Source organism: Podarcis gaigeae, assembly GCF_964106915.1.
Source record: "Podarcis gaigeae genome assembly, chromosome: 18".
Classification (NCBI taxonomy): Eukaryota; Metazoa; Chordata; class Lepidosauria; order Squamata; family Lacertidae; genus Podarcis; species Podarcis gaigeae.
This window is the reverse complement of record NC_139696.1, coordinates 3,462,109-3,487,224: the sequence shown is the minus strand read 5'-3', so window position 1 is coordinate 3,487,224 and position 25,116 is coordinate 3,462,109. Positions and strand designations below refer to the sequence as shown.

The window sequence follows — 25,116 nt, the reverse complement described above, 5'->3', positions numbered from 1 at the left end:
TGTTAAGGCAATTTGGATTTCTGGCAGCTTTTACTTAGATTGTTAACAAGTTTGTGAGTAAGAAATCGGCAAGGAGCTAGCAGTGGAGGGAAGGAAACCGACAAGAGTGTTGAATGAAAATGAACTGGAGGGACCTATGGGACGTAACACTACAACTAAACTACCCCACAAGGGTACTGTGAAGATAAAATCGAGAGGACAGAACCATGCATGTCGACTTGAGCTCATTGGGAGAAAGGTGGTGGTGGGGAATACAAGAAAATGTTTAAACCTGCAAAAAAACAGCAACATCACCCCAATGTCTTTAGCTACATGTACAAAAAAGATGTAAGGAAGAGCCTTCTTCTGGTTAATATATGCACCCCATCAGGAAATACTTACCAAAGGGCTTGTGAAGACAAACGATGTTTTCCACTTTAACCGTGTGCATTTTGGAGGCGCAGATTTTAAGAAAACTAATTGCGCACAAAGTTTTCAAAAGCTGCGCAACCGATGTAAGTGAGGCGAGGGTTGGAAATTGCTGTGTGTGTGTGTGTGTGGCAGAGGCAGTCCGCCTGCTGCCCTCCAGGTGTTGTCAGACTGCAGCTCCCAACTTACCTGACCATTGGCCATGCTGGCTGCTGAGAGTCGGAGCCCAACACCTGGCTGCTCCTGGTGCAGGGTTACCTTTACCTCTTGTTTTCCTGGTTTTTTAGGAACAGGCACCTTAAAGGCTGTGATTCTATGCATAGTTACTCAGTTGTTAAGCTCCATGCTTTCTCCTGGGAAAGTATGTATCTCATCGCAGCCTATACATTGTTCAGAAGCAAGTTCCGTTTAATTCAATGGAGCTTGTTCAGCCCATGGTAAGTTTCTAAAGCCTGGGAACTGCAGTTCATAGCTGTCAACTTACAGATTTGAAAATAAGGGACCAGCAGCCTCGAAAATAAGGCATCAGCAGCCAATATAAGGGATTTTAGTCGGCCAGCAGCCAAACGAAGCCTCAAGCGGTGGTTCCCACAGCGCAGCAACCCGGCAAAGGGGATGCAGCAAGGAAAACCACCGTCACCTCTCCACTGGGAAGCACTGAGCAAAGGCGAGTCCCCAGGCAATGCGGCCGATTTGATTGGCACAAGGCATGCAAACTCCACCCCCCAGTCGTTCTTAGACTCCTTATTGGGTGAGCAACGCAGCCAAGCAACACAGTTGGAGCCTCCCTCCTCCCTGGCCGGCCGGAAGGGAGGGAGAGGAGCTGCTTCCTTTGAAACCCGGGAAATTTAAGGGACATCATCAGTAAGGGACAGCAGCGGGACATGGTGCTGGGATAAGGGACTGTCCCGCCAAATAAAGGACGGTTGACAGCTATGCTGCAATTTCCCATTCAGGGAGCTAGAGTTCTCAGCACTCTTAAACCATGATTCTGGGGTTCTTTGGGGGAAAGCAAAGCTGTGTGCTTTAAATTTATGGTGTAGCTCTGCGGACAGGCTACAGTCTGCGAGACTTGCTTCTGAGCAAACATAAACAGGACTGAACTGTAAATATATTTCCTTAGGACCACTTGCTTGCTCTTTGATCCTCACATGGAGACATTTGGGGAAAAATTATTCCGGTTGGAAATTCAGGTGACTGTGTTCACATACCACCACCGATGGGAATAGGGTAGTATCAAACATCAGTAATACTCAAGATATGAGTCACTGAAATTAACTCTCATGACTCACAGAGGTTGCTCAGTTTGAATGGGTCTACTCAACCCATAGACGTTAAGACCTCCCCCCAAAACAATACAAATGTGCATTCCCCCCCCCTTTGCAAATTTTAGATATAAACCTTCCAAGAAAAGTTTTATTAATGCAAAAATGGGGGGGGGGGAGCAAAACTAACATTCTAGATCTTTGAGTTCAGTCTTTTCTTTTGGCTGAAATTTAGGATTGCAGAAGAAAAGGGCTAAAGGAAAATTTACAAAAACCGAAGAAGAAAAGACATTTACAAAGTCTTGGAGATCTTCATCTCTTGAAAGGGCTGACAGTGGAGCCATCTGTCACTAAAGACTTCATATGTTTTAAAATGTATAGAGAGAAAATAAGACTTTTTTTTATTTGGAAGTCAGAGAGCAGCTGCTGTCATCGCGCTTGCATTGTTCAACTCTCTGGTGGTTTGTTTCATTAGTGTGACACGGTTTACAATTTCGGAGCCCTCCAGACGGGTGTGCGTTATCTATTTATTGCAGGTGTACTTCCGTAACATGCAGTTGACATAATGGCACACTATTAGTGCATTGATACCGGACCATCCACACATCATTCCACCGCTGTTCCGTGATGTTCCCCCAGTGTTACTGCATCAATGCCATCCGGAGGGGCAGGTTTTGTGGTACGAAAAGTTACAGGGTTACGGGACATGCCCCAATTGGAAGTGAATCCATTCCAAAAACTTTTTGTGGTATTGGAAGACGGATGGTGTAGAAACCGTCACAATACTATCACAAGCACAAATCATCATGAATATAAAAAAGGCCTAAAAAAACCACAGGACCCTGTTTTTAATCTATGTGGCTGGGGTCAACCTGGCATGCAAATGCTATTCAGCATGCGCTAAACTAGAAGCGGAGAAAATGAATCCCATTTTCCCGGTTGACAAATTGTACATCCATGTACAAAACTAGGAAAGAAAGATGTCAAGTTTGCATCTTGCAACTTGTCCCGGAAACGGCGGCACAAATGACAGCAAGCTGTTTCCTGAGAGCAAACCTGCAATCGAGTGTAGAATCCTCCTGCTTACTTTCTCAGCCAGCCATGACCTCCTTCCGGACACTCCATTCCAACTCCTCTCCTACCTGATTTTATTTCTTTTTCATTTCCCCCTAGCAGTGAGCATTCTTTGGACACTGAGAATGGTCAGCGTTCACTCATCCTCATTAGAATGCTTTTGAGTTTTTCCCCACCCCAAGGTTTTCGGGGCTTTTTACCATATTTTTGTACTTCTGTAATGTAAACCCCTGGGGCTCAGTGAACCTGTCATTACCTCCCTCTTGCACACTGGCTGTGTCATTTTGGTTACATAAGCATCAGCACTGACACACCAGAGCATCAGAAATAGAAGGAATGAGTGACTCTGTATTCATGGGGACTGGGAATGATAATATGTACATAAAAATATATAGAGTGTTGTAGATGTTCCTGATTTACCTTCAGAACTTCTTGACTCATGGAGACATGTAGTTCTGCATTATGCTGTTGAAATCACAGTGGTTCGGTGGGAGACAAAACAGCTCTGAAAAAAACAGTTGTGAGTTTTAGAAATGTGGGAGTTTCAGACTAGCCTCTTATAATAATAATTTAGCAATTCAACACATTTGTGACCCTTTTGGTGTTATAGGTACATACGGAAGTGTACAGCTATCAATAAAATATATCTGTAATTATTGGGTATGAATCTTTGAGACTGGTTCTTTTCGAAAAGACACTGCGTTGCTGATATTCTTGCACGTAAACATTGCATTAGAGCATTAAAAAAAAAGTATATAGGTCAGTCTAGAACTTTAGGGCCTTTCAGGTCTTTTGGACAGCAGCTTGCATTAGCCCCAGCCAGCGTGACTATAAATCAAGCTCCAGTTTCAGAACTCATTCTATAACTGTCTCCAGTGAAACCAGGAGCCAAAGGTTTGAGGCACAGAACAGAAATAATTCAGGAAAGGACAAAGGGAAACCCTTTTAGTCCCTACCTCGGATGCCCCCTCTTCGCAAGAGCTCAATAAATGGGAAAACCATACTGGGTTGACTTGAGGCCAGGCTCGAGCGCCAGACCTTCTGTCCTAAAACAAATAGTTGTAAGCTTGAACAGGCAGGATTTTTTTATCTCTCCAAAGCTGCCTATCTGCTTTTGAATGTATTATGGAACACACACAACCCAATGCGTCCGCATCCTATGTGTCGGTTTTCTGATTGTGTTGCTTGTTGTTTGAAAGTAGCAGGTTTCCAAATGATTGTCTGCACTCAGGTTTATTTGGGATGGAAGTGGTGTGTACATAATCAATATATGCCAACCTTCTCTAGATATTTTGGACTGCAATTTCTGTCAGCCCCAGCTAGGGATGTTAGGGATGTTAGAGAGAAATTCAGTTCAGTCCTCATTTAAAAGCGAATCTGTTGGTTCAAGGGAAAAGCGAGTATAGAAAGGAGAATTCCCGGGATGCCAAGATCCAAATTTCGGTTAAGTACTCTTTGGTGGCAGAGGAACGCGGGTGGCGCTGTGGGTTAAACCACAGAGCCTAGGACTTGCTGATCAGAAGGTCAGCAGTTCGAATCCCCACAATGATGGGGTGAGCTCCCGTTGCTCGGTCCCTGCTCCTGCCCACCTAGCAGTTCGAAAGCACGTCAAAGTGCAGGTAGATAAATAGGTACCGCTCCGGCAGGAAGGTAAACGGCATTTCCGTGCGCTGCTCTGGTTCGCCAGAAGCGGCTTAGTCCTGCTGGCCACATGACCCAGAAGCTGTACGCCGGCTCCCTCGGCCAATAAAGCGAGATGAGCGCCGCAACCCCAGGGTCGGTCACAACTGGACCTAATGGTCAGGGGTCCCTTTACCTTTAAAGCCTGGAAATATAGGCTGTTAAGACCTTTAAAGCATGTCCTTCTGAGTTCCCAAACTTCTCCCTTCTTCTTCCAGCATAGGAAAGGACTGCATGTTTGGTTAAAACTTACAAACAGTTTATAAGAAGTAAATAAGGAAGCCGTGTACAGCCGTGTAAAGGAAGTCTTTCATTTCTCTTTATGTTTTTTCTTTGTTGTAAGTGCACTGTGGTTAAGTTTGTTTCGTTTTAAATGTTATGGCGGTGGATTTGTTTGTTTTAGTTGTTGTAGTAGATTTGTTGTAAGTAATTAAAAATTTAAAAAGCAAAACAAAAAACTTACAAACCCTTCACAGGTCAGGTTCGTGTGCTTTTCGATACATCAGTTAGAAAAGTTGCACTGGAAGGAAAAACATGGCTGAGTTACAAAGTGGCAAAAGCTGCTCAGTTATTGGTACAGTATAGGATCTCAAGCTGGCTGAGAGCCGTGCTGCTCAAACCAGCTCAAACCTCTTCATACACTGAGCTCAGATACAGATAGGTAGCCATGTTGGTCTGCCATAGTCAAAACAAAAAAAATTCCTTCCAGTAGCACCTTAAAGACCAACTAAGTTAGTTCTTGGTATGAGCTTTCGTGTGCATGTATCTGAAGAAGTGTGCATGCACACGAAAGCTCATACCAAGAACTAACTTAGTTGGTCTTTAAGGTGCTACTGGAAGGAATTTTTTTTGTTTTGAGCTCAGATAGACTGTGAGTAGGAACAAATGGGCTTGATAACTTATTTCTGGATTTTGCAATGCGGTTCTCCAGCCAAGGAATGTGTACTTAAAAAATGCATACCCAGGGAAAAAGTGTGGCTATAAATGCATATATTAATGGGAATGACGTGCAAAAAAACCCCACATTCTATGAAAGCAAAATTGCTCTGCAAAAATGTGGACATTGGTCAACACATCATACAGAAGGGTGTCTCCTAAAACTGCCCATCCTATGCTGGCACTGATGGGAACTGTAGTCAAAAACATCTGGAGGGCACTAGGTTGGTCCAGAATGCTCTACACTGTTTTGGAACCTTCCCCCTTTTGTTTTATTTCATGTTTCCTACTGGATTGCTATTTTAACTTCATTAGGTAAGATGCAGGGGTCAACAAACTTTTTCAGCAGGGGGCCGGTCCACTGTCCCTCAGACCTTGTGGGGGGCCGGACTATATTTTGCGGGGGGGGGGTGAACGAATTCCTATGCCCCACAAATACCCCAGAGGTGCATTTTAAATAAAAGGACTCATTCTACTCATGTAAAAACACACCAATTTCCAGACCGTCTGCGGGCCAGATTTAGAAGGCGATTGGGCCGGATCCAGCCCCCGGGCCTTAGTTTGCCTACCCATGGGTAAGAGTCTTCATTTAAATTTTAAGAACCCTGCAGTGATGCACACGGGTGCCCGTTTTTAAGGCTTGGTGGCGGCTCTCATTTAGGTAGGGTTTCGTTAGGAAAGTGATTCCTCCTGGTGTTCCTTCCTCGGGTTAATTCATAAGACATCACACAGAGGAGAATTCTGCCCCACTATTGCACACCTTGGAAAGCGTGCCTATTTTCTCCGGGGGAAACGCCAGAGAATTTCAGAAGCCTGGTTTTCTTTCTTTCTTTTTTTAACTTGTGAGGGTGCATGGCCAGAGGGGGGAATATTTCCAGCTGAGCCGGCCACTCACGCATGAGTTGCCTGCCTGCACACCAGAATGCCCACATTTAGGAGGTGGGGGCAGGTGCAATGGGAGCTCAACGCCTGTGGCCAAGCCCTCCGTAAGATCTGGACGGGATAAAAGGGTATTCCGTGCGACTGCATGCCCAGGATAGGGTGGCAAATATTTAACACACACACGCCATTCCAATCCTATATAATTCAAAGTTCTGGAAAGTCCTACACAGACTATATGAAAGGCTGCATCCCCTCGTACGAACCTGCCCAGGCTCTGAGATCTTCAGGAGAGGTCCTTTTCTCAGTCCCATCGCCTTCACAATGTACGCTTGTTGGAGAAACTGGGGAGGGCCTTCTTGATGGTGACTCCTCCCCCCGGACAGCTTTGGAACTCCCTGCCTGGAGAAGACAGACTACCTCCCTCCTTCTGCCGGCAGGTGAAGACCTTTTTGCAACAGGCTTTGGGGGTCTGAAAGGGTCTGAAAGGGCTGGTGCCACACTGTTTTAAATTGTAATTCTTTGTATCCATACACACACACACACACACACACTGTGTATATGTGTGTGTGTGTGTGTGTGTGTGTGTGTGTGTGTGTGTTTGCTTTCGTAGATTTTCACGGGTACAGGAATGCAGGTTTTGGTGTCCTCGGGTGTCTTCCCGTGTAAAAGTTGGGGTGTCTAGGCGACGTTTCGACGAGGTCTCACTCGTCATCTTCAGGCTGGTGCTTTCGGCTTCTTGTTACTGGAACAGAGCGGGATCTCAATGTTTGAGTTCCTATAAATACTGTAGAGGGGGTGTGGTGTCTAGCCTCCAATGTTCTGGGCAGAGAGGAAGTTCCCAGGCTAGTGTGCCTTTTCTTCTTTTGTTCCTTAATTACTTGAGAGATACCTTGAGTGATTTCTTGAGTGATATCCTGAGTACCACTTAGGTGGGTCATTAGGTGTGGATTAGTTGCTAAAGTCTTTGTGTCTTGACCTCTTGAACTTTGTGAAGAGTTTTCCTGAGAAGATGGCTGTATTGCACTTAGTTGTGCTTTGGCTTGGCTTCGTGTATAGGGGCGAGCTGTGGTTTTGTGGCTTGTGTCAGCCAGATCTGTGTAGGGATTGCAGGGGGGTGCAGCATCCGGAGGTGCCACCATGGATTGGCTACTGGATGGTGTCAGTAATTCATCTGTGGAGAGGGTCTGGGTTTGGGTCTGGTGTGGTTGATTGGTGTTGGCGTTCTGTGTGCCTCTGGATCTGGTGTCAGCTTTTGTGGGGAGGGCCAATTTCCAGACGTCTGGCAAGCGGGATGTGTCGTCACGCTTGTTCATGCTGTGAGGGTGTTTCTCTATCTCGATGGCTTCCATGATTATTCTCTTGTGGTGATGTTCCGTGTTAAAGAGCAATTTGGAATCTGCAAAATCAATTTCGTGTCCTGTTTCTTTCATGTGCTGGAAAAGAGAGGAAGTTTTTTCTTCTTTTTTGACGGCATTCTTGTGTTCTGCGATACGTGCACCTATTCGTCTGTTTGTTTGTCCAATGTACGTGGCTGGGCAGACTTTGCAGGGTATTTCTCTTTTCCAGCACATGAAAGAAACAGGACACGAAATTGATTTTGCAGATTCCAAATTGCTCTTTAACACGGAACATCACCACAAGAGAATAATCATGGAAGCCATCGAGATAGAGAAACACCCTCACAGCATGAACAAGCGTGACGACACATCCCGCTTGCCAGACGTCTGGAAATTGGCCCTCCCCACAAAAGCTGACACCAGATCCAGAGGCACACAGAACGCCAACACCAATCAACCACACCAGACCCAAACCCAGACCCTCTCCACAGATGAATTACTGACACCATCCAGTAGCCAATCCATGGTGGCACCTCCGGATGCTGCACCCCCCTGCAATCCCTACACAGATCTGGCTGACACAAGCCACAAAACCACAGCTCGCCCCTATACACGAAGCCAAGCCAAAGCACAACTAAGTGCAATACAGCCATCTTCTCAGGAAAACTCTTCACAAAGTTCAAGAGGTCAAGACACAAAGACTTTAGCAACTAATCCACACCTAATGACCCACCTAAGTGGTACTCAGGATATCACTCAAGAAATCACTCAAGGTATCTCTCAAGTAATTAAGGAACAAAAGAAGAAAAGGCACACTAGCCTGGGAACTTCCTCTCTGCCCAGAACATTGGAGGCTAGACACCACACCCCCTCTACAGTATTTATAGGAACTCAAACATTGAGATCCCGCTCTGTTCCAGTAACAAGAAGCCGAAAGCACCAGCCTGAAGATGACGAGTGAGACCTCGTCGAAACGTCGCCTAGACACCCCAACTTTTACACGGGAAGACACCCGAGGACACCAAAACCAATATATATATATATATATATATATATATATGCAGGTTTTGGTGTCCTCGGGTGTCTTCCCGTGTAAAAGTTGGGGACTTTTACACGGGACACCCGAGGACACCAAAACCTGCATTCCTGTACCCGTGAAAATCTACGAAAGCATATATATATATATATATATATATGGGGTGAGTCTTTTAAAAGAGGCCCAGTGAAACATGTGTACTCTGTACCCACGGGGCCTCTTTTAAATGACACACCCTGTGTGTGTGTGTGTGTGTACATATATGTATACGTATATATATATATATAATTTTTTGTTCTATCAATGTTTAGTTTTTTTTTAATGATTCCCTGTTTTCAACTGTTCTTATGTTTATCTGTAAGCTACCCTGAGTCCCTGTCAGGGAAAATGGCAGAGTATACTACTACTACTACTACTACTACTACTACTACTATTATTATTATTATTCAAGAGTGTCAACTCCCATCGGCCCCAAGGGTCAGATGATGTAGGGGCATTGCCAACAGCATATTGAAGCCAGAGGTCACCCCCATTTTTTACTTGGTCCTTTCAGCCCTCTCGACTAAATAAACTAGAACTTCTGTTATAATAGTTAATAGTGGTAATAATGTTTTTTTATTATTATTTCTACTCCACCTACTGGTCTGATTGGGTTGCCCCAGCCACTCTGGGTGGTTTCTAACAAAATACAAAGTGAGACACCAACCACTGAAAACCTCCCACCTTCAGATATCTGTGGAAGGTCAGATCATTGTTTATTATCTTGACATCTGATGTGAGGGAGGGCGCCACCACCGAGAAGGCCCTCTGACTGGTTCTCTGTAACCTCACTTCTCACAGGGAAGGAACTGCAAGAAGGCCCTCGGAGCTCAAGTGTCCGGGCTGAATGATGGGGATGGAGATGCTCCTTCAGGTATACTGGGCCGTTTAGGGCTTTCAAGGTCAGCACCAACACTTTGAATTGTGCTTGGAAACATCCTGGGAGCCAATGTAGGTCTTTCAAGACCGGTGTTATATGGTCTCATTGGCCATTCCCAGTCCCGTCTAGCTGCCGCATTCTGAATTAGCTGTAGTTACTGGGTCACCTTCTTTTTTAAAAAATATGCTTTTTATTAAGTTTTCATTTCAAATACATCAACACCAACAAACAAATATTTCAAGTCTTTTTACATCTGTCTTACTTTATGCTCCGTGGAGCCGTTGACTTTCTTCCTTCCCTTCCACAGCTTTTCTTATTCCAATCCTTCATTCACAGTTCCTTAATTAAAAAACTAAACCATGACATATTTATTTCAGTCCTGCTAACGTCTTCAAATTTCTACAGTCCTCACTTATATAGACAATAAATTGACTCCATTCTTTTTTGGTACTTTGTTTCCTCCTGACTGTGAATCCTATGTGTCGGTTTTGTTAATTCCGTGTGTTCGAACAACTTTGTCTGCCACTCCTTTACAGTTGGTTGTTGTTGTTGAGTTGTTTAGTCGTGTCTGACTCTTCATGATCGCCTGGACCAGAGCACGCCAGGCACTCCTGTCTTCCACTGCCTCCCGCAGTTTGGTCAAACTCATGCTGGTCTCTTCAAGAACAGTCCCACCATCTCGTCCTCCGTTGTCCCCTTCTCCTTCTGCCCTCCATCTTCCCCAACATCAGGGTCTTTTCCAGGGAGTCTTCTCTTCTCATGTGGTGGCCAAAGTCTTGGAGCCTCAGCTTCAGGATCTGTCCTTCCAGTGAGCACTCAGGGCTGATTTCCTTCAGAATGGAAATGTTTGATCTTCTTGCAGTCCAGGGGACTCTCAAGAGTCTCCTCCAGCACCAGAATTCAAAAGCATCCATTCTTCGGCGATCAGCCTTCTTGATGGTCCAGCTCTCACTTCCATACATCACTACTGGGGAAACCAGAGCTTTTACTATACAGACCTTTGTTTGCAAGGTGATGTCTCTACTTTTTAAGATGCTGTCTAGGTTTGTCCTTAGGAATCCGCAAACAGAGATCCTTGCTTACTCAAACAAACACTTCCGCAGGGCCTGTAAGACAGAGTTGTTCCGCCTGGCCTTTGGCTCGGAGCCAATATGATTCCCTCCCCCTTTTTCTTTTTCATTTCTCTTCCTGTGATGAAGTTGCATTTTAATTGTTGTATTTTAATATTGTTTTTAAATTGTATTCATTCAACTTGTTTTTATTATTGCTTGCTAGCCGCCCTGAGCCTGGCCTTGGCTGGGGAGGGCAGGGTATAAATAATAATAATAATAATAATAATAATAATAATAATAATAATAATAATAATAATTACAATGATGATGGGAAGTTTTGCTTCTGCACATGACTCTGGCAAACCGCTCTAAGCTGAAGAATTCCTTCCTCACCCACCCTAGAATGTTTACTTCACACTGAGTTGATGAAACATCGTACCCTGACCTGTTCTTAATGCATGGTTGACCACCTCTACGGAGTTATGTTCTTTTAAGTTTTGCTATATCAATCACTAGTAATAGTTTAATAAGTTTTCATACCTGTCCAATTCTGTGTTCCCTTTCCCAACCTTTAATCTATTGATGATTAATGCCTATATGCAACATTTGCATTGTATTTGTGTTAACCAATCAGCAACAAGCACATATGTGGCAATGCTGTAATACTCAATAAAAGGGACTCCCCAGGACATGCTCGAGAGATGCCTCCCATATGACACTTGTCATTCGTCTGTCGTTTATTTCAACCCAACATCTGGTGACCCCGACTACTGGGGAAACCAGAGCTTGAACTATACGGACCTTTGTCGGCAAGACGATGTCTCTGCTTTTTAAGACGCTGTCTATGTTTGTCATTGCTTTTCTCCCAAGAAGCAGGCGTCTTTTACTGTGTTTTCCACTTTGGGGCTATCAGTTTCTGGGTCACCTTCAAAGGCAGCATGGCAGTACAGTGGTACCTCAGGTTACATATGCTTCAGGTTACAGACGTGTCAGGTTACAGACTCCACTAACCCAGAAATAGTACCTCGGGTTCAGAACTTTGCTTCAGGATGAGAACAGAAATTGTGTGGCGGCAGCGGGAGGCCCCATTAGCTAAAGTGGTGCTTCAGGTTAAGAACAGTTTCAGGTTAAGAACGGACCTCCGGAACGAATTGTAAACGAACAATGTAAAGTATTGCACTTGGGCAAAAAAAAAAAAATGAGAGGCACAATTACAAGATGGGTGACACCTGGCTTGAGAGCAGTACATGTGAAAAGGATCTAGGAGTCTTGGTTGACCACAAACTTGACATGAGCCAACAGTGTGATGCGGCAGCTAAAAAGGCCAATGCAATTCTGGGATGCATCAATAGGAGTATTACATCTAGATCAAGAGAAGTAATAGTGCCACTGTATTCTGCTCTGGCCAGAGCTCACCTGGAGTACTGCGCAGCGATCCCTCTTGCTGTTTTGGCTTCTAAGATTCAGAATATATTTTTTCTTGTTTTCCTCCTCCAAAAACTAGGTGCGTCTTGTGGTCTGCTGCGTCTTATAGAGCGAAAAATACGGGGGGGGGGGGGTGTGAACAAAGAAGCTTGCGAATGTGAGGGGTGCATGTGGAAATCCTACCCCCCCCCCGAAACTATTGGTTATTAGAGCAAAAAATTAGGTGAACAACAGCTTGGAATAATGGCTGTTCGTCCTTCAAGTTGCTGTTATGCTTGTTTTGGTTTTTGTTTTAAGAAAATATTGTTTGACTGTTTATTTTATTAGGGTGCAGCAGCCTTCAGCCCCTGCTAAAAACCTGTTCGGTAAGGCAAGCCTAAGCAGATATGTAAAGCCGGCAGTTTTTAATATGTAGTGTATTGACCCGAATATACTGAGTCCAGTTCTGGGCACCACAGTTCAAGAAGGACACTGACAAACTGGAACGTGTCCAGAGGAGGGCAACCAAAATGGTCAAAGGCCTGGAAACGATGCCTTATGAGGAACGGCTAAGGGAGCTGGGCATGTTTAGCCTGGAGAAGAGGAGGTTAAGGGGTGATATGATAGCCATGTTCAAAGATATAAAAGGATGTCACATAGAGGAGGGAGAAAGGTTGTTTTCTGCTGCTCCAGAGAAGCGGACACGGAGCAATGGATCCAAACTACAAGAAAGAAGATTCCACCTAAACATGAGGAAGAACTTCCTGACAGTAAGAGCTGTTCAACAGTGGAATTTGCTGCCCAGGAGTGTGGTGGAGTCTCCTTCTTTGGAGGTCTTGAAGCAGAGGCTTGACAACCATATGTCAGGAGTGCTCTAGGGCAGTGGTTCTCTTTTCTTCTTCTCTGGGCCACACTTTCAGAATATACCATTTTTTTTTACACCATATTTTTTAATTGATAAGAAATACAGTGGGAAATAAAGAGAATCAACTCCTAGCAGTGCTTGATTTATAGCTTAGAACACAACTGCGGGACAACCAGGAAGTATAAGACAATGCAGCTACGTAACAACATGACCTCACCTGGAGTACTGTGTCCAGTTCTGGGCACCACAGTTCAAGAAGGACACTGACAAACTGGAACGTGTCCAGAGGAGGGCAACCAAAATGGTCCAAGGCCTGGAAACGATGCCTTATGAGGAACGGCTAAGGGAGCTGGGCATGTTTAGCCTGGAGAAGAGGAGGTTAAGGGGTGATATGATAGCCATGCTCAAATATATAAAAGGATGTCACATAGAGGAGGGAGAAAGGTTGTTTTCTGCTGCTCCAGAGAAGCGGACACGGAGCAATGGATCCAAACTACAAGAAAGAAGATTCCACCTCAACATGAGGAAGAACTTCCTGACAGTAAGAGCTGTTTGCCAGTGGAATTTGCTGCCAAGGAGTGTGGTGGAGTCTCCTTCTTTGGAGGTCTTGAAGCAGAGGCTTGACAACCATGAATTAAGTACTAAACCCGAGGTACCACTGTAGTCCAGGCGGGAGATAACCAGAGCATGTATCACTGGTGAGACAGTCTGTGGGCAGGGAGGGTCTCATCCTGCGTACCCCATGGAGCTGGCAGACAGCTTCAAGCCGCCATGGCAGCGTTCAAAAAAGGTAAAAGCTTTTCCCTCAGAGGGCGAAAAAGGCGGGAAAGTATAATGATGACGGGGCGTAGCGGAGCGGCTGTGGCCAATCACAAGCGGCGGCGCAGCCGAACGGCGCTCCGATTGGCTGGTGTTTCTCCACCCAATTTCAAAGCGCGCGCGGACGACCGTTGGTCCAAAATAGCCTCCTCGCGCGAGGAAGGGGAAAGCGCAAGCGCAAAAGCCACAGACTTCGAGGGAGCGGAGCTGGGAACGGGAACGGCCCTCCCCGCGCGCGCCGGCGAGTGACGTCACATTCTCCATCCTGATTGGCCAGAAACCGCTCCGTATTTGCACGCGACTCTTCCGGAGGCGGGTACGCAAACAAGCCGCCGCCATGGCGACCCCCTAAACTCCTCCCCTCCCCCGCCGCCTACCGCGTTCTGATTGGTCGCTCGCGCCTCTCGCGGGAGTCGAGGCGGTTTGGTGAGGTAAGTTGGGAGTCCGTGGGAAGTGGGAGGGGGCGGGTGAATCCCTCGCGCGGATTGGCTGGGCGGAGAGAGGGGAGGCGGGGCGAGGCAACGAAGTCTCCCATCAGCGGCGACGAACAGAGTAAGTAGGAGGGGCGAGGGGCGTGGCCTGTGAACCTCGCGTCAACGACCAAAAGGGAAGAGGGAAGACGAAACCCCCTCAAAATCGAGACGGCCCAGAGGCGTGGCAGGTTCGAATCCCGCCTCCCTCGTTGTGAGGGGCCTGAGGTAATTAATGAATTAATAACAATAATTTAAAGGGAATTTGCCAGGAGGGAGCAAATTGGTGAGGAAAGCCTATGACTGTATTATCATTATCGTTCCAGGAAGTGAGAGTTCCCTATCCCATAATACGCCCCTCTCCCTCCACCAGCCCGCCAATCTCACCCCCATAATGGGGTGGCTGAGGTACCTGTGTCAAGAAAACGGGGTGAGGGGGGGGGGGGCTCAAAGAAAATGGGGTGAGGGGAACTCAAATCCCCTCCCTAATAATAATAATAATAATAATGTCATACATTGAAAACTTCCCTGAACAGGGCTGCCTTGAGATGTCCTCTGAATGTCAGGTAGTTGTTGTTCTCTTTGACATCTGGTGGGAGGGAGTTCCACAGGGCCGGTGCCACCACCGAGAAGGCCCTCTGCCTGGTTCCCTGTAACTTGGCTTCTCGCAGCGAGGGAACCGCCAGAAGGCCCTCAGAGCTGGACCTCAGCGTCCGGGCTGAACGATGGGGGTGGAGACGCTCCTTCAGGGATACTGGGCCGAGGCCGTTTATTATTATTATTATTATTTAGATTTAGTATTGTTGTTGTTTAGTCGTTTAGTGGTGTCCGCCTCTTTGTGACCCCCTGGACCAGAGCACGCCAGGCACTCCTGTCTTCCACTGCCTCCCACAGTTTGGTCAAACTCATGCTGGCACCTTCGAGAACACCGTCCCACCATCTCGTCCTCCATCGTCCCCTTCTCCTTGCGCCCTCCATCTTTCCCAACATCAGGGTCTTTTCCAAGGAGTCTTCTCTTCTCATGAGGTGGCCAAAGTCTTGGAGCCTTAGCTTCAAGATCTGTCCTTCCAGTGAGCACTCAGGGCTGATTTCCTTCCGAATGGAGAGGTTGGATCTTCTTGCAGTCCATGGGACTCTCCAGAGTCTCCTCCAGCACCAGAATTCAAAAGCATCCATTCTTCGGCGATCAGCCTTCTTGATGGTCCAGCTCTCACTTCCATACATCACTACTGGGAAAACCAGAGCTTAAACTGTACGGACCTTTGTCAGCAAGGATTGTCCTAATACATATACTTTTCTTGTTGTTTAGTCGTTTAGTGGTGTCCGCCTCTTTGTGACTCCCTGGACCAGAGCACGCCAGGCCCTCCTGTCTTCCACTGCCTCCCGCAGTTTGGTCAAACTCATGCTGGTCGCTTCGAGAACACAGTCCCACCATCTCGTCCTCTGTCATCCCCTTCTCCTTGTGCCCTCCATCTTCCCCAACATCGGGGTCTTTTCCAGGGAGTCTTCTCTTCTCCTGAGGTGGCCAAAGTCTTGGAGCCTCAGCTTCAAGATCCATAGCTTTAACTATACGGACTTTGTCGGCAAAGTGAAGTCTCTGCTTTTTAAGATGCTGTCTAGGTTTGCCATCGCTTTTCTCCCAAAAAGCAGGCGTCTTTTAATTTCATGACTGCTGTCACCATCTGCAGAATGGAGATTTATTATTATTTATTTAATTTCTATACCGCTTTATGTTTTGAAGAAAAAAAACTCAAAGCGGTTTACAGCATATCAAATCAATAAAGCATAAATAAAATTTATGTTTATATATACAGTATGTGTGTGTGTGTACACAGAGAGTTTTTATTAAATTTTCTGTTTTACCATTTTAAAGTAATGTACTCATTTTTACATCCTTAAGATAACAACTTCCCTTCTTCTCTTTCCATGGTTCATTTTACATATACCTACATATTTTGTAGAAACTATACCATTCGGTTTTCCATTATTCCATCCATCAAAACATATTTACACTGTTGGATTTATCTTAACGCTGGCAGCGTTTTCAAATACATAGATTGTTATTTATTATTTGTATACCGCCCTTATTCGGTTCATGGAATAAAAAACCAGTCGAAGGCGCTTCATTGCGCTGGTGGGAGATATTTGGGTTCCTTTATTACTGATATTATTATTATGAGCTTTGATGAGAGTCTTGATGTGAGTACAATACACTGCGCTGGCCTGATCCAGTTACGCTCTTCTTAGGTTCTCCATTGGACGAGGCTGCTTTTCACAGTATCGGAGAGTCGAAAGGCACTCCAAGCGTCGCCTAGCCCCTGCAATGCAGGAATCGCCGTTTTATGAGCGAAGGTGCAGTAATGGGATATTTTGTCTTTTCAGATCCTTGAACCCTGGCGGTCACCAGCCCTCACCTCAAATCCTCGCTTGCCCGCTATCCTACATGAACGGCAACCATGAAGAAGGCAAAGTACATCCTTTGCACGTGGAAGAAGCGGTGGTGGCCTGCAAAGGTGATACTCATTTGAACATCTCGGGACCTTTTTATCTCCTTTCTGTTTGCTTTGCTCCCCATCTCTACCAGTGGCTGCTATGGGAAGGCGATCAGTATATCTGAAGGAGTGTCTCCACCCCCATTGTTCTACCCGGATGCTGAGGTCCAGCACCGAGGGCCTTCTGGCGGTTCCCTCACTGCGAGATGTCAAGTTACAGGGAACCAGGCAGAGGGCCTTCTCGGTGGTGGCGCCCTCCCTGTGGAACACCCTCCCAGCAGATGTCAAAGAGAATAACAACAACCAGACTTTTAGAAGACACCTGAAGGCAGCCCTGTTCAGGGAAGTTTTTAATGTTTGATGTATTACAGTATTTTAATATTTTTTTGGAAGCCGCCCAGAGTGGCTGGGGAAGGCCAGCCAGATGGGCGGGGTATAAATAATAAATTATTATTATTATTATTATTACTATGCCATATCAGGATGTTGGAGGAAGTTTAGGATACCCGTGGTATTTCCCCCCGAGGTATAGCAGGGGATCTCTGGCAGCACTGATGGGTTGTCCCACCAGCAGGCCTCCCTCCCCACTTGGATCGGGACCCAAGCAGCTTCCTGCGACCCCTCAGCCCATTTATTTATTTAAAAATGTTTATTTATTTAAAGGTGAACCTGCTTTTGCCAACTGGGGCTCCTTCAGGAGGAAGGGCAGGTTATAATTCAATAAATTAAAAAAAATCAGATATGTCTCTTCTTCTTATCTATTATTTATTGAATTTATATATCACCCTATACCCAGAGGTCTCAGGGCGGTTCACAGAAAAGGAAAGGTGTAAGAGAAAAATATTAAGACTGAAATCCTAAGCACGTTTATTTGGAAGTAAGTTCCACACAAATAAATGTGGAATACAGTGGTGCCCTGCAAGACGAACGCCTCGCAAGACGGAAAACCCGCTAGACGAAAGGGTTTTCCGTTTTGGAGGCGCTTCGCAAAACGAATTTCCCTATGGGCTTGCTTCGCAAGACGAGAATGTCTTGCGAGTTCCTGCGGGTTTTTTCCCTTTCCCCCCCCCTTTTCCTAAGCCCTAAGCCGCTTATCATCTGATCCGCTAAAAGCCGCTAAACCGCTAATAGCGCTAATCCGCTAAGCTGTCAATGGGCTTGCTTTGCAAGACGAAAAAACCGCTATACGAAGAGCCTCACGGAACGGATTAATTTCGTCTTGCGAGGGACCACTGTATCAGCATTAAGTGAACTGTATCCTGCAGTGGATTTGAAATTAGCTTGCACGCAAATGGTAATGGCGATGACAATAGCGCGAAGAAAAAGAACACAACTTATGTTTTCGCTTGCACATTAGGCCTGGGTACCAACAACACTTCCAGGATCACTTTTTTAAAAAAAGAATCCACAATTTTCAAACAGACACATAGGCACAATTCTGTGACCCCCCCCCATCGCAATTCCAGAATTAAACGTTCACTCTACTATTTCAAGTGATAAGATTACTTAAAGTAAACGTAATTATTTACCTTTATTATTATTATTATTAGTGCGACCCGCATCTTTTTCTTGTCTTTACACCGTTCTGTTTTGTTGAGACCTGCCCTGTAGGACCTTAATGTTAAGAAATCTCACAAGTGTACGTTGCGTTCCTGCATCCTTCAGGTTTTGTCCGCCGGCCGGACTTCCAGAAGGCGACAAGATCCGAAGAGCACGCCGAGAACCCTTCTGGTTGAAATTCTCTGCCTGAATAAACAGTTAAGTTGCACGTCCAGCATCTCAAGCTCCCTTGTTGACGCTGCTGGATGGGACCCCAGTATGGTGGGGGTACGGACGCAGGTGGCGCTGTGGTCTAAACCACTGAGCTTCTTGGGCTCGCCGATCGGAAGGTCGGCAATTCAAATCCCTGCGCTGGGGTGAGCTCCTGTTGCTCTGTCCCAGCTCCTGCCAACCTAGCAGTTTGAAAGCACACCAGTGGAAGAAGATAAATAGGTATTGCTGCGGCAGGAAGGTAAACGGCGTTTCCATGCGTTCTGGTTTCTGTCACGGTGTCTCATTGGTTTAGTCCTGCTGCCCACATGATGTGGAAAGCTGTCTGCGGACAAATGCCGGCTCCCTCGGCCTGAAAGCGAGATGAGCGCCACAATCCCATAGTCGCCTTTGACTGGACTTAACCGTCCAGGGGTCCTTTACCTTTACTTTATGGTGGGGGTGTTTAACTGCTTTCTCTCACTTCTTAAAAGGATTGTTGTGCGCCACGCAGACGTCAAACCTTTGCAGGAGGAGGACATCAACAGCATCGCCTCTCGGTTAGGTGGCCAGCCCGACGCCTCAGAAGGTAACTCCCAGGGCACGACCTGAGCACAAGAGCCTTCTGTCCTCCCATCTCTTCCAGCGACTGGGATCCAGAATTATTTTATAACGATGATAATGATTTACAGTGGTGCCCCGCAAGACGAACGCCTCGCAAGACGGAAAACCCGCTAGACGAAAGGGTTTTCCGTTTTGGAGGTGCTTCGCAAAACGAATTTCCCTATGGGGTTGCTTCGCAAGACGAAAACGTCTTGCGAGTTCCTGCGGGTTTTCCCCCCCTTTCCCCCCTTTTCTTAAACCGCTAAGCCGCTTATCAGCTGATCCGCTAAAAGCCGCTGAACCGCTAATAGCGCTAATCCGCTAAGCTGTCAGTGGGCTTGCTTCGCAAGACGAAAAGACCGCTATACGAAGAGCCTCACGGAACGGATTAATTTCGTCTTGCGAGGCACCACTGTATTAGATTTAAATACAGTGGCACCTTGGTTCTCAAACATGCTACATTCTGGAAGATCCAAAACCAAAGCGTGGCTTCCGATTTGCGCAGGTGCCCCGGGAACAATAGCTAACAGCCGCATCGGGTGTTCGGCTTCCAAAAAAAGTTCACAAACCAAAGCATTTACTTCCGAGTTTGTGGCGTTCAGGTTCCAATTTGATCATCAGCTAAGCCGTTTGAGAACCAAGGTCCCACTGTACCACCCTTCATAAAAAGATCTCGGGGCAGTTAACAACACAAGGGAGCAACACAAATAAATAGTTAAAGCAGAAAATACCCACAATAACGCCTCCTTCCCAAAAACACATTTAAAAGCCTGCATAATAGTAATCAGGGATGCGGGTGGCGCTGTGGGTTAAACCACAGAGCCTAGGACTTGCTGATCAGAAGGTCGGCGGATCGAATCCCCGCAATGATAGGGTGAGCTCCCGTTGCTCGGTCCCTGCTCCTGCCAACCTAGCAGTTTGAAAGCATGTCAAAGTGCAAGTAGATCAATAGGTCCCGCTCCGGCGGGAAGGTAAACGGTGGTTCCTTGCACTGCTCTGGTTCGCCAGAAGCGGCTTAGTCCTGCTGGCCACATGACCCGGAAGCTGTACGCCGGCTCCCTCGGCCAGTAAAGCGAGATGAGCGCCGCAACCCCAGAGTCGGCCACGACTGGACCTAATGGTCAGGGGTCCCTTTACCTTTTTCCTTTATAATAGTAATCAGCCCAAGGCCTGGTTGAAGAGAAACTTTTCCACCTGCTGTCTAAAATTATACAAGGGCGTGGGCTTCAGAACCCGTATACAGTGTTACCTCGGTTTTCGAATGTAATCTGTTCTGGAAGACCGCTCGACTTCGGAAACGTCTGACAACTGAGGCCCAAAGGGGGGGGTCGGCAAAGTCAGTGGAGAAAATGGAAAAAAAACCGCAGCGGCAGCTGTTCGACTTCCGAGACACGTTTGAAAACGGAAGCATTTACTTCTGGGTTTTCGGCGTTCGGAAACTGAAATGTCCCGTTGCGCCAGAAGCGGTTTAGTCCGGCCACATGACCCGGAAAGCTGTCTGTGGACAAACGCCGGCTCCCTCGGCCTGAAAAGCGAGATGAGCGCCGCGCCCCATAGTCGCCTTTGACTGGACTTAACCATCCAGGGGTCCTTTACCTTTACCTTCTACCAAGGGTGGGGGCTATTGGCCCTTTGGGCATAGCCAAGCTGGAGGTCCAATCCTCCTAGTTATCCAGCAAGGAGGGGAGCAAAATACAGTGGTACCTCGGTTTAAGTACTTAATTCATTCTGGAGGTCCGTTCTTAACCTGAAACTATTCTTAACCTGAAGCACCACTTTAGCTAATGGGGCCTCCCACTGCTACCACGCCGCCAGAGCACGCTTTCTGTTCTCATCCTGAAGCAAAGTTCTTAACCCGAGGTACTATTTCTGAGCTAGTGGAGTCTGTATCCTGAAGCGTATGTAACCTGAAGTGCATGTAACCCGAGGTAGCACTGTAGCTGCAACTCTCTCCCCTAGTGTTTCCATCTGGTTACAATGGTCTCGTTTGTATGCCACCCTCTCCCTCTGCAAGCAGCTCAGAGAGGAATGACAGGGCTGGCCGGGGTGGGGGTAGTGGAGGGCAAACTCAGCTCCTGAATCATTTCGACGCATCTTTCTTTTTTTTCTTTTCAAGAATATTTATTAAGGTTTTTCAATAATAATACAATAAAAATCAAAAAGTAAAAAAACAAAAATAAAAATAATTAAAAAACACATAAAGTTTCCATTACTTATTTTTCATTAACTTATTTCCCGGACCTCCTCATACCTCCCTTTTTTGTATTCCAATTCAAATTATTAGTTCAGCAAATCCTTATTAATAAATTTTAACCTATTTCTAAATCTTTTTTTTCCCATATTCTCTTAAAGCATTACAGCTGGAAACCACTTAATTTCTATCCGACATCATTCTAACATTCATTAATTTTGCAATATTTCTGTAGATAGTCTTTAAATTTCTTCCAATCTTCTTCCGCTGACTCTTCTCCCTGGTCTCGGATTCTGCCAGTCATTTCTGCCAATCCCATATAGTCCATCACCTTCGTCTGCCATTCTTCCAGAGTGGGTAAATCCTGTGTCTTCCAGTACTTTGCAATGAGTACTTTGCAATGTTGTAGCATACATAAAGAAAGTTCTCATTTCAACGCATCTTTCGACTGGATTATTGTAACTCGCTCTACGTGGGGCTGCCCTTGAGACTGACCCAGAAACTCAAGCGGGTGCAGAATGCCGCGGCGAGACTCCTTACGGGGTCCTCGCTGCGAGATCACATTCACCCGGTGCTATACCAGCTGCACTGGCTGCCGGTGGAGTACAGGATCAGGTTTAAGGTGCTGGTTTTAACCTTTAAAGCCCTATACGGCCGAGGACCCTCATACCTACGGGACCGCCTCTCCTGGTATGTCCCACGGAGGACCTTACAGTCTTCAAACAAAAATATCTTGGAGGTCCCGGGCCACAGAGAGGTTAGGCTGGCCTCAACCAGAGCCAGGGCTTTTTCGGCTGTGGCTCTGATCTGGTGGAACGCTCTGTCACAAGAGACTAGGGCCCTGCGGGACTTGACATCTTTCCGCAGGGCCTGCAAGACGGAGCTGTTCCACCAGGCCTTTAGCCAAGGCAAAGCCTGACCCCCTCCTTTGGCAATCCTCACAGAACTCTAGCCCACTGGTTGCCATGAATCTGATTTGAACTGATTTTATAATGAACTGATTTTAGAATGTTGTATCATTTTACTGTTGTTAGCCGCTCTGAACCTGGTTTCGGCTGGGGAGAGCGGGATAGAAATAAAATCGTATTATTTATTATTAATATCTCAACAGGTCAGAGCAAGAAAAACCGCAAAGCCATAGATGAGCTGATATACCGGCATGCTCTCCGGAAGGCCCTGGATATCCTTAGCGAAAACTCCATCTCACCCAAGGGGCGCAAAGGAAAAGCGTCACCCCGGAAGGTCACCCCCGCCGGAGCGTCGCTGGGGCGTCCGGCTAAGTGTCGCCAGATCCCGTCTCCAAGGGACCCGCGCGAGGGAGAAAGCAGGGAGAGTTCCGTCGAGTGTTACCTCGGCTCCAAGGCATCTCCCATCTCTAAACCACAACACTTTGGGGAGGCAGCTGGCCAGAACTGCTCCTTTTCCAAAGCAGCAACGATCGTCACCCCCCAGAAACAGCAGGAACCGTTGCCCAAATCTGACGCAGGCCGGAGGCAGCTGCGGTCCTTTAAGGAGAGGGGAGAGGGGTGCTGCCCATCTCGGGGCAGGTCTGGCAAGGGCAGCGGCTTCCCCTCCCCAAACAGAACAAGCACCCCGGCGGCCGCCTCTCGAAAGCGCCTGCCCAGGTTCGTGAAATCGGGCGTGGGGCCCGGGGTGCGGAAGAAGCTGCTGGGCTCACCCGCCAGGTGCCTTTCAGCTGAACCAGCCAGGGGAGAGGAAGGAGGGAGACACAGCCGAGGCCCCAACGGCAGCCGGCAGCCGAAGAGAATGCGGCAGAAACGGAATCGAGGAAGGAGTCGTCCGGGAGACTTGAACTCCTCTGCAGAGTCTCTTCCGGGAAACAAGGCGGGGCAAAGGCAGGATGCGGCCTTCAGCGTGAAACAGTTCCAGCTTCTGGATTCTGAAGATGAAGAAGGTAGCTTGCGTGCTTTGGCAGGGCGGAGGAAGGTGTTTGTAGTAATGCCCCGGCCACGCGCCCCTCCCTCACCTGTCCTTACCATCCAGCTGGATCAGGTTTAGAGAAACGGCGACCAGCAGCATATACTTTTTCACAGGACAAAACGCATCAAAAAAGGTACCACATTTTTTGCTCTATAAGACTCACTTTTTCCCTCCCAAAAAGTAAGGGGGAATGTGTGTGCGTCTTAGGGAGCGAATGCAGGCTGCGCAGCTATCCCAGAAGCCAGAACAGCAAGAGGGATTGCTGCTTTTGCTGCGCAGTGATCCCTCTTGCTGTTCTGGCTTCTGAGATTCAGAATATTTTTTTTTCTTGTTTTCCTCCTCCAAAAACTAGGTGCGTCTTGTGGTCTGGTGCGTCTTATAGAGCGAAAAATACAGTAGTTGCTGCCACCACTCGCCTGTACCAGGGCACCAGAAGACATAACCCAAGGGAGAAGGTTATACTGCCTAGTTACCGGCTGCCCCACCCCGCAAATTGTTTCCACAAAATGCAGGCAGAAATTCAACAGATGTAACGGAACTCAGACCCAATCACAATTCTTGATTATGTTTAAATTCACCAGCAGTCAGCTAGTTGGCTATTAATTATAACTTGTGACAGCTGAGCTCGTTAGTTCCCAAAGAGTTCCTCCCTTCCTCAGACATTTACCAGCTACACATTCCCAGAGTGATTAGGGTGGATATTTGGGTGTGAATGAGTTAGGTACGTGGAACGTGTCCAGAGGAGGGCAACAAAAATGGTCAAAGGCCTGGAAACGATGCCTTATGCGGAACGGCTAAGGGAGCTGGGCATGTTTAGCCTGGAGAAGAGGAGGTTAAGGGGTGATATGATAGCCATGTTCAAATATATAAAAGAATGTCACATAGAGGAGGGAGAAAGGTTGTTTTCTGCTGCTCCAGAGAAGCGGACACGGAGCAATGGATCCAAACTACAAGAAAGAAGATTCCACCTAAACATTAGGAAGAACTTCCTGACAGTAAGAGCTGTTCGACAGTGGAATTTGCTGCCCAGGAGTGTGGTGGAGTCTTCTTCTTTGGAGGTCTTTAAGCAGAGGCTTGACAACCATATGTCAGGAGTGCTCTGATGGTGTTTCCTGCTTGGCAGGGGGTTGGACTCGATGGCCCTTGGGGTCTCTTCCAACTCTATGATTCTATGATTCTAGGTACCAGGTGTCAGAGGACTAATCAACCTGGAGAAGTTCCTTCCTGAGATAAGCAACTTCACACATTTGGAGAATGTTAGTCTGCAGTGTTAAAGCAACAAGAACCCATTCCCCACAAATCTTATGGCTTTTGAACTTCCCATAATACTTTGCTGCTTACTTGACCAAAGTTTGGTCTATTGAAATTTCCTAACTTCGCTACAGTGTTGGAATGGCGTTGATCCTAGAATCACAGAATTGTAGAGTTGGGAAGGGACCACGGTCATCGTCCAACCCTCTGCAATGCAGTAATCTTTTGCCCAGTGTGGGACTCGAACCCACAACCCTGAGATTTAATAATAATAATAATAATAATAATAATAATAATAATATTTATTTATACCCTGCCCTCCCCAGCCAAGGCCGGGCTCAGGGCGGCTAACAAGCAATAATAAAAACAAGTTGAGTGAATACAACTTAAAAACAAAATTAAAATACAACATTAAAATAATGAAACATTAAAATATTAAAATGTAGCCTCATCGCAGGAGGAGAAAGAAATGAAAAAAGAAGGAGAAGGAGGGAATCAAATTGGCTCCAAGCCAAAGGCCAGGCAGAACAACTCTGTCTTACAGGCCCTGCGGAAAGAGATCAGATCCTGCAGGGCCCTGGTCTCATGAGGCAGAGCGTTCCACCAGGCTGGAGCCAGAGTTGAAAAGGCCCTGGCTCTGGTTGAAGCCAATGTAACTTCCTTAGGGCCCGGGACCACTAGGGTGTTGCTATTTATGGACCTTGAGGCTCTCCGTGGGGCAGACCGGGAGAGGCGGTCCCGT

General features: G+C 46.8%; 2 protein-coding genes and 1 long non-coding RNA gene across 3 annotated transcripts in view; 2 read left to right on the top strand and 1 right to left on the bottom strand.

The window, feature by feature from the left end:
- Nucleotides 1–3,252, bottom strand: part of EFNA2 (ephrin A2) — a 264,065-nt gene extending 260,813 nt beyond the window's left edge. The window contains exon 1 of the mRNA XM_083720796.1: nt 3,168–3,252. The gene's annotated coding sequence lies outside the window, so the exon portion shown is untranslated. The remainder of the gene's footprint in view (nt 1–3,167) is intronic.
- LOC310835893 lies at nt 639–3,403 on the top strand. Its single transcript, XR_014559771.1, has 2 exons — nt 639–2,048; nt 3,174–3,403. It is a non-coding gene; the product is annotated as an uncharacterized lncRNA (long non-coding RNA).
- A 10,824-nt stretch (nt 3,404–14,227) lies between these two features.
- Nucleotides 14,228–25,116, top strand: part of PWWP3A (PWWP domain containing 3A, DNA repair factor) — a 13,684-nt gene continuing 2,795 nt past the window's right edge. Inside the window, exons 1-5 of the mRNA XM_083720101.1 lie at nt 14,228–14,375; nt 16,530–16,660; nt 18,305–18,396; nt 18,883–18,977; nt 22,294–23,195. Coding sequence (XP_083576227.1) covers nt 16,604–16,660; nt 18,305–18,396; nt 18,883–18,977; nt 22,294–23,195 — 1,146 coding nt within the window. The 5' untranslated portion in view covers nt 14,228–14,375; nt 16,530–16,603. The remainder of the gene's footprint in view (nt 14,376–16,529; nt 16,661–18,304; nt 18,397–18,882; nt 18,978–22,293; nt 23,196–25,116) is intronic.